The sequence below is a fragment of the Helianthus annuus genome, chromosome 17, assembly GCF_002127325.2.
Source record: "Helianthus annuus cultivar XRQ/B chromosome 17, HanXRQr2.0-SUNRISE, whole genome shotgun sequence".
NCBI classification, from domain to species: Eukaryota; Viridiplantae; Streptophyta; class Magnoliopsida; order Asterales; family Asteraceae; genus Helianthus; species Helianthus annuus.
Window position 1 is genome coordinate 151,258,086 of NC_035449.2, and position 13,224 is coordinate 151,271,309.

The following is a 13,224-nucleotide window of genomic DNA, read 5'->3' on the forward strand; positions in this document are numbered from 1 at the left end:
GACAGCAATGACTGCCATGCAGTAGCAGTCTAATCAAAGAAGTTCACCCAAATTCAAAAAAACTCTCTTCTTTTCCATTTTACTCAAAAAAACTCTCTTCCTGTTCATGATTCTCTGTCGTCTTTAATCCTTTCTCCATTCCTGTTCATCTTCTTTACAATCGATACGACGGCATTGAAAAGCTACTACCCACAAACCCTAGCATAGAATCCGATGAGGAACTCGTTCATAATATTGTCATCGTCTTTGAAGCTGAAACGTTTACGGAAGATTCAGACTTCAAACAACAGGTTAGTTTGTTGTTATCCGTCATGTCCAACTAGGTTTTTCTTCAACCGATTATTGGAAAGAGGCAACCTTAGTTTGTTTTATGTTTAAATATGTAGGACTTCGAAACACAATTTAGGGCGAAAAAGTTCTGGTAGCCCTAGCGTGGTGATTTTATCGGAGGAACCCAAGCCCGGTCCTTCCAAACAACGAGCTGACCTTGGTCCAACGCAACGGGAGCTAGGTTAGAATTTTTATGTTACTAAACACTATACATACTTCAAAGGTGATCTGTATGTTGATAGTGTGTTGGGCCTGAAATTGGGCGTAACTAAATTGTGTTTGATGCCTTACAGTATACGATGAAGCCGATGTTCTGTCAACAAGCAATGGGAAGAGACACGGAAAAGGTAACGATTAAGTAGTAATATTTTTTATAATTTGTATAAAGTATTGTTGAAGATAATCGTCTAACTTACGAATGTTTCGGTGCTAAATGAAAGGTTGTGGTGTAAGCAGACGGGGGGATAACAAAATGCAGATGGGTAAGTTCCTTTTTTGCTGCAATAGAGGCTAGTTGCATATCCACACAAATCTCATTAACATGTTTGAAAACTGTAGGGAAGACAAGCAATGTCAGGGATATTTCAAGGAGTGGACATAAAAGAAAACGTGGTAAGTTACACAGTTGGCTTCTGTTAACATGTGTTAGTTGTGCTTGACCCTGAAAACGGAGTAACAGTTAGTTTATTTTTAAGCCCTTAAGGAATTGTTTGTAATGTTGTTGTTTCCTATAAAAATGTTGGTCAGACGTGACGGGTTCATCGAAGAGCGGAAACATGTTGAAGACCAAAAAGAACAAGGGTTCTGATGAAAAAGAGAAAGGTAGAGCAGGGAAAGCTAAGGTAGAACGTAAGAAACCGGAAAAGGTTCAGAAAGCCCGCAAGCGCGCAAAAAAGGATGAATTTCCAGGAATAAGGACAAGATCTGCACCGTTGCAGTTTTATAAGTGTGTACGGGCATTGACAGAACAACAGCGTGATGCAGTCAGGGAAATGGGCTTTGGACGGATGCTAACTTTCAGCGTTGATGGTTTGCCGGCGAAGTTAGGTTATTTTGTTGTGGACAATTTCAATCCCGATAAAATGACCATATGTACGCCTGCCGGTGATATCAAGGTGAACAGGAAAGTGATCAACAAGTTGTTAGGGATTCCGACTGGTGGGCAAAAGTTTAGTTCTATTGGTAAGCTGCCGATTCTCAGCGAGGCCATCACGGAATGGAGGGCGAGATACCCGGGGCCAATGGTGCCGCCGACAAAGATGGTGAAAATGATTGATGATTCCGATGGCGAAGACAGTTTTGATTTCAGGATGGATTTCTTAATGTGTTTTGTGGCAGTGCTGGTGGATTGTCATAAACAAAGTTGTTTACGGGAAGAAATATTGGAGTATCTGGATGAAGAGATGGATTTTGCAACAATAGACTGGTGTGACCTTGTTGTGGAAAAGCTCAGAACTTGCAAGGATACATGGAATCGGCAGGACCCACAGAGTTTCTTTGTTGGTCCTCTAGCGATTCTGATGGTAAGCAACTTTAAGTAACTTAGCTAATTAACATGTGTTATAATAGTTGATTTATTCCCTTGTTGAACGTATCGTTGTTTCTTGTAGTTGTTGTACGTTGATAGCGTTGAGTGCACGGGTATGGAGGTTGACAGTGCGGTCTGTCCTTTAGCCTTTTGGAACTTGAAAAGATTGAGAGAGAGAGAAAGGCTTGAAATCCTTGCGGGTGGTTTTGGAACAGGACGGTTTAAAGGATTAACACGTCCCAGAAACTATAACGTCGAACAATGGGCAACTAAAGAGGTAAAGATAGATGCTATAACATGTGTTTTTTTGAAATTGGTATATGTTTCAAATTGTCCAAAAAAAAAATTAATGTTAAAAACTATATTCAACAGGAGAGGTTGACGATATTACGACAGTTAATATACGTGACAAAGAAGAACAAAGTCAAAATAGAGGGTATGTTAGATTCGCTGTTGGTGGAAAGCCCTGAAGACGAAGAAGTACAAGAGTTGAAGTCAACGTTTGATAGTTTGTTTGAGAAGAAAGATAGTGAAAGGGAGGATAACGATGATGCGGTAGATTTAGCGTCACACAAGATCAATTCGGTCTTGGACGATTTGAGAAATGATGAAAAGAATCACATCAATGAAGGAGAGAACGCTGGTTAGTAAATGTTATTGTCGGGCCCTGTTATTGTCTGTGTTATTTAGTTAAATTATTTTGAAATCCATTAATAATTGTGGGAACGTTTTCGTAGGGGATGGCATAGATGATGATCTTTCGGATGGGTCACCAATAATGAGCTTGTACAGGAAGTCGCTTGTCCGCCAAAACAAAAAAATAAGTAAAAGTAGGCTGAAAGCAGTAGGATCTTCAGTGATAGACTTCGATGACCAAGAAGGTGGCCTAACGATGTATATGAAATGAACACGGAAACACATTTGGCCGGTTCTTCAACCTGTAATTACTGACAATATTTATTTATTTATTTTTTATTTTGAATGTGCAGCTGATGTTCAAATGCAATCATTCGCAAATGATGGTGTTGAAGACCCTGATGAACAGATTGTAGATGGTGGAAAGTCGGTTGAGGTGCGGAGATCAGCACGACTTGAGAACTTAAAACATGTAAGGGAAACAGAAGAAATGTTTGTCACGCCAAAAAGGAGAAAGAGAAGTATGCAGATTGGTGGACAAGGCACGGAAAGTGACAAAGAAAGAGGTAGTTTGTTACATGTTATACCCTTTTTAAGAATACCCTTGCTTAACACATGTTATGGAATGATATGACATTCCTTAACACACGTCAAAGGAGTTAACTATCATATAGTATAACCTGCCCTTGTGGTTGCAGCAGAGTGTACCGGAGAGCTGGAAACAGTTATGTCGCCGCGGGTAAGGAGGTCTCCCCGTCTGAATCTGTTGAAGGGTGCTTCGGAAACAAAAGCCATCTTTGTGACCCCGAGTTGCCAGAAGTCGAAAACAAAGATTCTCCGTGGAGAAACGGATGGTGGTGACGAGTCAGGTAATGTATAACATGTGTTAGTCAGTTAACCTGTATTACCGGCTAATATGGTTACGTTACTTAAACGCATGTAATGTTGATGTTATGTTATAGGGTTAATCAAGACGAAGAAACAGTTGGAAGAGATAGAACTGAGGGTTAGTGAACTTGGGATAAATACAACTGAAGTCGGGGAAGGTGATAAGAGTGTTAATGATGCTGGTAATTCAAGTCGCGAGGAATGTAGTGTTGGTGGGGACGAAAAAAATAAAGGCGCAGGAGGGGTGTATGAAAATGATGCCGAAGAAGTGCATAAACCGCTGGGTTTAATGCGTGCAATAATGCGTATTAAAGCAGGAGAAGTGCACGGGGCACATGGTAGTTCTCGTAAACCCCCTAATAATGACTGATTCTAAAAGTTTCTTTGTTACTTTGTTTTCTTTAACGTATGTCATCTTGTGTGCACAGATTACCGGGGTCCGGACTCGCAGTTTGTTACACGTGCTGAGCGTAGAGTGGAAACAGACAATAAAGTGGCTGCGAAGCCCAATGATGAACAGAACACTAATCTTAAAGCGGATGACGTCAAAAAGGATGAGATTTACGAAGCAAGGTTTGTTTGTGATCAAAGAATGGACAAAATGGTCGAGATGGAGGACAAGGATAGTAAACATGATGAACAGAGTGGGAAGGAAGGTAACCTTCGGAAACCTTAATTTTTTTTTTTTTTTTTTTGTTTAGCAAGGCTTAGCTATGTGATATCTCGAAAAATGTTTATGCAATTGCAGATCCTAAAAACGAGATTGAAGTTAAGAACGCACCGTCAGATGGAAGAAAGGAAGAGAGTGGTGGCATGGTTTTTTCAGCTGCGGACGGGGCTGTTGATGATAAGGACAAACACGGTGTGCCGGATGGCGAAGACAATGGGGCTGTTGATGAGACTGACCGTGTTTTAAACAGTAAGTATTTAATGTTTTCCTGGTAGTAAGTTGTGCATGCTTTGTAACAGCATTGTGTTATGCAGGTGCAGAAGGTAAGACGGAGCATGATGGGATGCGTGCGACTATTATAAACATGCAAGGGTGCACTAGCGCGGTGGTTGATTCAATAGTTTCGGGCGACGGGAGTGAGATGGCACATGATGTCGATGCAAAAGGGAAAGCGGTTGAAGAGGTCCCTTTTGCAGAGAATGACGGTAAGGACTTTCATGCTCCAACATGTGTTAAAAATGGTTTCCCCTGTCTATCATTTACTGAGTTAACACATGTTAGGTGTTCATACAGACAATGGGCCTGAGCCCGGTTTTGATGAACGAAATTTAGATGGCCCGAATTGGAGCCTTGGGATGACACAAATTGGGGCTCAAGTGGACGTGTCACACGAAATTGGTAAGATATAGCATTAAGCGAAATTAGTATGGATGGGTTAGTATGAGTCATGTGTAATATACTTATTTGCATTAAACGTGCAGGTTGCACAAGTGGGAAGATGGAGGACATCCCCCGGACAGAAACCAAACCTGTTGGTGAGCTAAAACACCATCATTTATCGCATCGAATGTGTTGTAGTTGTTTACGCGTTACATCATATATTTATTTTTTATGTGTTAGGCGATGTGGAGGCTACCGCAGACTTGAGCATGGTTATAATGGTAGACCCAGTTAGCTCCTATGACCCGGCCATTGCAATCCACAAGGGTCAAACTGGGCTGGGATCTTGTGGTAGTGATATGTATGAGGTGGAGGACAATATTCCGCTTGCTAACCGTGTGCGCATGTTGGCTGAGTTGGGGGCACAAAAAAGGAAACTCCCCTTCCGAGAGAAGGTGGTAGCGGAGCCAAACAGATCACCTTACTATATAAGGACTGTTGACATGGGCCAACCAATTACAAAGAAGGAGACAAATCTGTGGGACTACATACACGCCGATGAAAGCCCAATGCACCTTTTAAGTGGATTTTGTCGTAGGAAGCGGGCAATGGAGGCAAACATGTAAGTAGAATTGCAAAAGTTGTTTTTTGTTTTATAGGAATATTGTAAACGATAAACAACGATTCACACACTGGATAATTGGTTTATTTTTTTATTTAAACGCAGGAGGGAACAGGGTTCTTCGTCAGTGGCTGATGTAGATAGTCCGATACATATGTCTGTGTAAGTAAGGGCGTAACCGTATGAATTATTAGAAAAACAATAAATTACATATGTTAACATGTTCAAATTTATTTTTGTGGTTTGTACACCTGACTTCAGGGAGTTGCTGTTCAGAAGCCCTACCCACGTACAAGCATCTCGGTCTATGTTCAAGAGTTTAAATGTTGGCAATGAGGTCTCGGATGGCATTATTGACTGTTGGGCGGAGGTGCTGAACTTCCAGGAGAAAAGAAAATCACGGGGGGCTTACAGTAGACAATTTTTTGGGACTAAAGTTGTGGTAAGTGCCATGTATATATAAATTACAGTGTGTCCTATTGGTGACCTTATTAATTTCTCTGTTATGCTTGAAGTTTCCATGGATGCTGACAACTGACGAAGGCGGGGTAGAGGCGCGGATGCACAAGTTTCGGCTTGGGATAAAGGGTGCGGTAAACAGAGTTGATTGCGTTCCTGATTTCCGAAATGAAGACATTGTTTTCTTCCCTATATTGGAGCACAAACACTTTTACTTGGTAGTGTTTGAGTTACGCGACCCCGGGATTTATGTCATTGATAATGACAAAGCCCGTCAAGGTCAGTTGATAGAAGACAGCGTCTACTACCTACACAAGGACACAGCGTATAAGATTGTAAGTAACAAAACTGAAAATTGATTTAAAAATAAGTGTGATAACACTGGCAAGACTGTTAGGTTTTTTTTTTTTTTTTTTTTTTAGGATTACTAACTATGTCTTGTGTATGCGTATGCAGAAAGATATGTTTGTGCAATATCTGCGGGAGGTTGGGAATCCACGAGCCGATGACATAGAGTACTGCAACATCCAGCGTATGCCGGTTCCTTGGGCAACAACCGCAAACACAACTGATTGTGGGATCTTCTTGATGCGGCACATGGAGTGCTATATGGGGAAAAACCAAAGTTTTAACTGTGGGTTCGGCACGAGTGGGGCGAGGAAGATGGCGGAGGTGAGAAAGTTGAGAAAGAGGTATGCGGCGCACATATTATGTTCGGAGGTGAATGTGCTGCTGCCAAAAATCAAGGAAGAATGCCGAATAGAGTAACATGTGTTATGGTGGCTAACACATGTTATTGTAGAACAATTATGTCTTAATTTCGCCGGATATGTTTTTTGGAAACATGTAATGAACTTTGATGGATTTGGGGATTTTGCTTCAAACGTAATGCGGGGGTAGGTGTTTTGTTGGGTATGGCATCGTCAGGATGTCTTTTTGTGGATGAACTATATATATTAAATATGATGTTTAGTTAGTCGGTAATTATAAACTCTAGAAAATATTGATGTGTTGTTAAATGGCGTATAATAGTATTAACCAAGTTTATTGACATAGTTTATAATGTTATATTAGAAATTGTGAAATTGTTTTGTAACACTAAAGAAAAACAAAAAAACGCTCTTTCCAAGGGGAACAGGCTTTCTAAATAGGTAGTACAAAAATGGGGAACACTAGAGAGTTGTTGGCAGAATAGTACAAAGCATGAGGGTTGGGGTCTATAAAAGCAACTTTATTGGGGAAAAAAGGAATATTTGCTTTTTTATCAGCTTTTGGTCACATCAAAAAAGGTCAAGTCAAGAAGACTATATGAAATGTAGACAGGGAACTCCTCTATAAGTATTGGAGGGAAGAACCCACCTAATATTCTGTAATACTTCACAATCCTACTACACCAATTCAGTTATCCATATTTTGTAAGATGTCCCAAAAGAGCGTTAATGAGATGGACCCGTGTGATGGTAAGGATACGGCTAGCCAACCAAGCATGGAGAAGGTCAAACAAAAAGGGAAAGAAGCATGTGAGGGCCGGTGCATGGAGGTTAACGAAAGAAAAGGGTCTCACAAAAATGGAGAGGACTGGAAAACTGGAGTAACTTCAAGTGAGGATGCTTCAGAAAGCGGAACGAAAAACGTCACTGATGTATCTGGTGTGTCGCGAGATCAACCAGGCCGAAGGCAGCACATTGTTCCAGATGATGAAAAGATGAAGGGGCTACCAGATGAGTTGGTTAGGTTGCTGACGGATCCAGACCATGAAATGTGTGGCTGCCCGTTGTGTCCATACTCACCGGAAACAATCCAGTCCTGGTGTTACCATGACCCATGGGAGGGTGAGCGCAGCCCGTCTCCAGTGTACTTTCATGATGAGGAATTCCCCACACCATGATTAAAAGCTTGTTACTAGTGGAGGATACCCATGGGTAGTTGGTATGGTGAAAGTGTTTGAAAATGTGTTAACCTGATGACGTTATGTTGAAACAAAATGACATACGAATGTCGTCTTGTTGGTGTTTTATTATGTTTTTATTTCTTTTTATGTAACCTAGTGGTAGAATGTTTGTTTAAGTTGCTTGAAGTCTACTTCTATAACCTGACGTGGTTTAGTATATATGTTGTTTGTTATGTGGTTAACACATAGTGTTTTGAATCTTTCCATGTTGAAGATCCAAACCATTAGGTAAATTAACACATGTTAACCAAATAGTGTTTTGAAAGTAACATGTGTTAAGCAAGTTTTTTACAACTTTCAAAATGTAAGCTAACATGTGTTAAGCAAGTGTATCTGTTCCAGATTGAGTGTTTAGCAAGGATTGCTTTGATGCTTTGAAGTTCACAGACCCAATCTGTTTATTTATTCCATATGTGTGGTTAACAAAAGATTGTTTTGATCCTTTTGAGATAAAAAGATCAAATCATTATGGGTAAGTAACATGTGTTATGCATCTGTTTCTGTTTATTAATTTTTTTTTTATCCAATCTGTTTTTTTTTTTTACTACAGCTGTATAGTTAACAAAAGATTGTTTTGATCATTTGAAGTTAAAGAGAGCAAATGAAACACAGAAAAACAGATATCAAAATGCAGTTAAATGTTAAGATAAGCTGCTTCCGCTTAATATACCACAGCGGTCCACGAATGACCTTCGGGCCTAATACGACAAAAGTGGCCAAAGGCCATATAGTTTCTTACAATCCTAAATATGATTATTGGGACTCAAAAAGTTATACCTTCTTACACACGTAACAGATAATAGCAGGATGATGACAAAAGACTGTTACATGTGCGTAAGAAGGCCAAAATGAAGAGTCTCCCATTACATAGTACTACATAAAATGATTTTAATCAGATGATCAGTCGCCAGTGGCAGTCTGCCTTAGTTGTTCAGCAGCTGCCTTTGCTGCTTTCATTGCAGCCACCTTAAGGCAGTTGCGTGAGTCGTGGTCGTCGACATACAGACCACAACGCTTGCATAAGCGAAGCTGCTTTGGACGTTTTGGTGGTTTTGCTTTGGCCTTCTCACCGGGCCCAGAAATGCGAGTATGAGTACCACATCCTTTATTGCGTGCAACTTCTGGATTAGCAACTTCGACTGGAATGTTGATTGGTTGCCCAACTATTTCTTCCATTTGAGCCTCATTTGATTCATTTTCAGTTGTTGCCAACGGTTGCCTGGAAAGAACATTGATCTTGAAATCCCTGAGTTGGTCAACCAGTTTTGCCAACGCGTCCTCATCGGTTCTAGCAACATCTACGCATTCAGTAACGAGGTCGAGGATTTCATTCCGCATAATGGACGGTGCGTGTGGGTTGACTCCGTATCGACTGGAAATTGAAAAAACATGTTTGGGGAGGGCATCTCGGCGCCACCTGTCGTTTATGTATTGTGGTGGAATCCTTTCAACATTTTTCAAGCGATAGACACAAAAGACATGGCGACACAGATACCCGATACGTGTGAAATTCCTGCATGAGCAATTGGCCGATTGATCGACATTGTTGTACGTAACCTGATTTGAACAGAGACAAACAAAGGAAAACACATTTAGATGCAAAAATATGTTAGAGTACATGGAATAATGTAAGTGCCTAACATGTGTTACCTGATAGACATTTGTGATGTTGTTCCTTTTATCCAAATGAGTGACGTCTATCAGAAGACTGGAATCGCTCGTCTCGCTTTGGTTTGTGATGTAGCATAAAAACTTACCTTTAATTATTTCTTTTTGCACTTGGGCGAAAACAGCGTTTGTGTAAATGGCGAACGCGTGTTGCTCTATCGCTAACTCAGTATTGCCAGAGAACATGGTAGAAGAGGTTTTGAACTCCGAAACACGTTGACGATATCGTTGGCTGTCTACCCTATTTTCAAAGCACATCATAAATTGTACAAGCGTGTTTGCGCTTGTTGAGTTAACCTTGAAGGCCGCATTAGAGCTTTCGCATCGGGAGGTGGTCTTCATCAAGCAACACATGGGCAGTTCTCTAAAGTAGGCTGGAACCCAGAGATGTCTCATGTTGTACATGTCGTTTAACCAGCTGTGCTCTTGAAGCCCAAATGTTTGTAGGAGGTCATTCCAGCGGGACTCAAACGTTTCAGGTTTGATATAAACATTCCAAACCAACCGATGAATGCAGGACCGAAGATCAGTGTTATCGAGCACGTCGGCTGAGATCTGAAAATTTTAATAGTTATAACACGAGTTAGATTAAATCAATTTGAGAAGACATGTAAAAGGGTGTTATGTTGGGTAACACATGTTAAAGGTTAACAAACTTATGTATACCTTGGATGGTAGTTTTTTCATTATATGCCACATGCATAGACGGTGACGTGATTCTGTAAAGACCATAGGAACAGCTTGTAGCATGGATGGGTCTTGATCACTCAGCACGAGAGTTGGTTGAGTACCGTGTGCCTTCAAGAAAGCCTTAAGCAACCACACGTAAGATTCAATTGACTCAGTTGATATCAAACCAGCTCCAAATGTAACACATTGGAAATGATGATCCACACCCGTGAATGGCACAAAAACCATCTTGTACCTATGAACAAAAAAATTGATTTGATGTTAACAATATGAACAACTTTTTTGGTCAACCTAAAATTGGATACTTGGGGATCAGGCATAACATATGTTAGAGTGGAGGGGGGCTAACCTGTTTGTGCTGTAAGTTGCATCAAACGCTAGGACATCGCCAAAAGCTTTGTAGTTAAGCTTTGAAATCTCATCAGCCCAGAATACAGAGGACAACTTTCCGTTTGATACGGTGTAATCAAAAAAGAAGTTGGGTAGGTTGTCATAACGCTCACGCAAGCGTTCTAGGAAAACTTGTGCGTCGCGTTCACCAATAAAAATTCGCAGCTGGTGGCTAAAGTTTTTAAAATCGACCGGTGTCCCATTGACATTGTGATGCCCTCCTTTTAAAGCTACAAGGCATCTATAAGACCTCATTGGTCCAATGCGGTTTAGACTCATGTTATGAATGAATTGTTTCGTGGAGAATGACAGTTTCCGTGATATCTTACTAAGATCACGGTTGTAACTCTCAACAAGTTCATGATTATGAATATCATTGAAAGTTAGGACTGTGTATGAATCGTTCGATATCGATACTAGTATGCTTGCCTTACAGTCACACCATGAGAAGGTGGTCCTCCGGTGCTTAACAGAAGATTCATCTAGGGTGTCAAAAGTCCGCTTTGGTTGGGGTTTCCCATATTTTGAGCATCGGAGATACTTGTGTGTGGGAATTCCATTCCAGACTTTAGTTTGACCTTTTTTTACAGAAAACCCTGCTTCGAGCGCATAGAGTTCATACATGGAAAGAACATCCTGAAAGGTTGGATATGTTTTGCCACACACCGGTATGAACTTATCAGCAACATTAGGAATCCAGTAACGGGTTCCCTGAGGGGTATCAAAAACAAAGTATGGGTTCGAAGGACCTGTACCATAAAACGGAAAAAGTTATGAATCTGCAATAAAATGGCATGACACTACAGGTTATAAAATGTGTGATATGAAAATAAATTGGGGTCCCATTGTCCATTGTACAACCGTCTAACTGGCCGCGTGGTGATTCCTCAAACATAGAAGGACCATGAGATGATCCAGAAACAGCTACAGTCATGGCTTCCATCTGGGAATCTTGTGATGCTACATGTGAACATTATAGAAAAAGTTTGAAAGATGACATGTCTAGTGAAGAAATAAAACAAGAAAAGTGTAAGATAAAACAAACCTTCATCAATATCCATATCCTGGTCATCAATAACCGCGTTTTTCATAAAATTGTTGGATACCAAAACATCAGGGGATCTAACAGGGTCTTCCGGCGACCGGGAACAATCAACATGCATATAAGTATATGCAGATGCTTCGAATGCAACACGTGAACATGGGCATGCATAATAGGATGGAATATTAGATTAAAAAGTTGTAAAAAACAAAAAGGAATAACAGATCTTCTAGAACAGTTAGTAAACTATATATGGACAAACCTGAAGCATTAAATTCTTCATCGTTTTGGAAGTCACTGCAAAAGAACATGTTTGGGAAACTACGGACCGGCGACATTAATTCAGAGTTTGGTGGATTTGTCTCCATTGATATTAATGGAGATGCTTGCTACTGTGGTGTAAGTATGAAGATTGAAGATTCTATTATGAGAGATGTAGAAGATATAAAAGGCAAAAGGGAAATATTAAAAATAAATATGGGGGATTGTGAGAGTACGAACTGATGGGCAATTAATGAAGATGTCATCTCATAATTCTAAGGGGGGTAAAGAAAATTACTAATATAACCTTCATTTAAAATTGAATCTCATGTAATCAGATCCAACGTGGCAACATAATAGCCACAAATACAGTTTGCTAAGTTTCTTAAGAAAGTGGGGTTTTTCACCAAGCATTATCCTATATATATATATATATATATATATATATATATATATATATATATATATATATATATGATAAAAAGAAAAAAATATATAAAAATGGTTTTGGACTAAAATGGCAATTTAGATACCTTTTTTTGTTAATGCCAAAAATACCCTTGGTTATAACTAGATTTTTAAACTAAGTTAGGCAATGTGGTCAAAATGATGAAAAATGAAAAAAGTCAGAGATCCAGAAAAGAAAAAAAAATTATTTGGACTAAAGTGACAATTTAAGATAAACCTCAAACCTCAAAAGACTAAAATACCAATTTACTCTCTTAAATGAGACCTCATGTAATGATTGATTTGTGTTAGAAAGAATTACACGATATGATGTGTAAATTTAATGTCGATCTTGCAACTGTTTTTATGTGTTCACGTTGGGATTAGCTCCCGTTTAAAAAAAAAAAAAAACTAAAGGATATGAATATGCTTTTTGTTTGAGGGTTGGAAACATGCTTGTGTCGATCTCATAGGTGTATCCCCCTAGCCAGGTTTCGGGAAAATGGGTTTGTGGCTGGACAAGCACCAAGCGGTACTGAAAGCGGAGTCAAAGAATGTGGAAAAGCACGCGAAAGCTTATGAGGATAATCAGCATGCCTTTGTCCCTCTAGCGTTTGACACGTTCGGCTCATTGGCGCCGGAGGCGGTTCGGTTCTTGGCTAGAGTTCAGCGTGTGGTGCACAGCAACTTTTCGACCCCTCAGGGGCGAGGCTTTGTTTTTAGTAGATTAGGGTTTTCTATTCAGAAAGGGATAGCGGCGCAGTTTGTTGCTCGTCTACCTGCTATCCTTATGTAATTTTCCCTGGTGATTGGAATGGAATATAATATATTAATAATAAAAAAAGGATATGAAGAGAATTAGTATATGATAAAATTAAAACAGAATAAACAGTGATTTGTGATTTTTTTAATTTTTTATTATGAGATTTTTAGTGATTTGTGATTTTTTTAATTCTTTATTATGAGACTTTTTTTATATTGT

General features: G+C 39.8%; 2 protein-coding genes across 2 annotated transcripts; one reads left to right on the forward strand and one right to left on the reverse strand.

The window, feature by feature from the left end:
* The first annotated feature begins 213 nt into the window (after positions 1 to 213).
* Positions 214 to 6,598, forward strand: LOC118488905. The gene is made up of 21 exons (XM_035986329.1): positions 214 to 290; positions 387 to 511; positions 624 to 677; positions 889 to 942; positions 1,078 to 1,853; positions 1,941 to 2,135; positions 2,231 to 2,501; positions 2,596 to 2,739; positions 2,848 to 3,060; positions 3,193 to 3,363; positions 3,457 to 3,720; positions 3,811 to 4,038; positions 4,131 to 4,301; positions 4,367 to 4,537; positions 4,626 to 4,730; positions 4,814 to 4,867; positions 4,953 to 5,334; positions 5,440 to 5,496; positions 5,596 to 5,776; positions 5,850 to 6,128; positions 6,250 to 6,598. The coding sequence occupies exons 1-21, from the start codon at positions 214 to 216 to the stop codon at positions 6,559 to 6,561; spliced, it is 4,284 nt and encodes a 1,427-aa protein (XP_035842222.1). The 3' UTR covers positions 6,562 to 6,598.
* A 1,767-nt stretch (positions 6,599 to 8,365) lies between these two features.
* Positions 8,366 to 11,440, reverse strand: LOC110925851 (protein FAR1-RELATED SEQUENCE 5-like). Its single transcript, XM_022169676.1, has 5 exons — positions 11,354 to 11,440; positions 10,452 to 11,241; positions 10,079 to 10,337; positions 9,395 to 9,967; positions 8,366 to 9,301 (listed from the first exon to the last, which is right to left on the reverse strand). The coding sequence occupies exons 1-5, from the start codon at positions 11,433 to 11,435 to the stop codon at positions 8,645 to 8,647; spliced, it is 2,361 nt and encodes a 786-aa protein (XP_022025368.1). The 5' UTR covers positions 11,436 to 11,440; the 3' UTR covers positions 8,366 to 8,644.
* Positions 11,441 to 13,224: the final 1,784 nt, after the last annotated feature.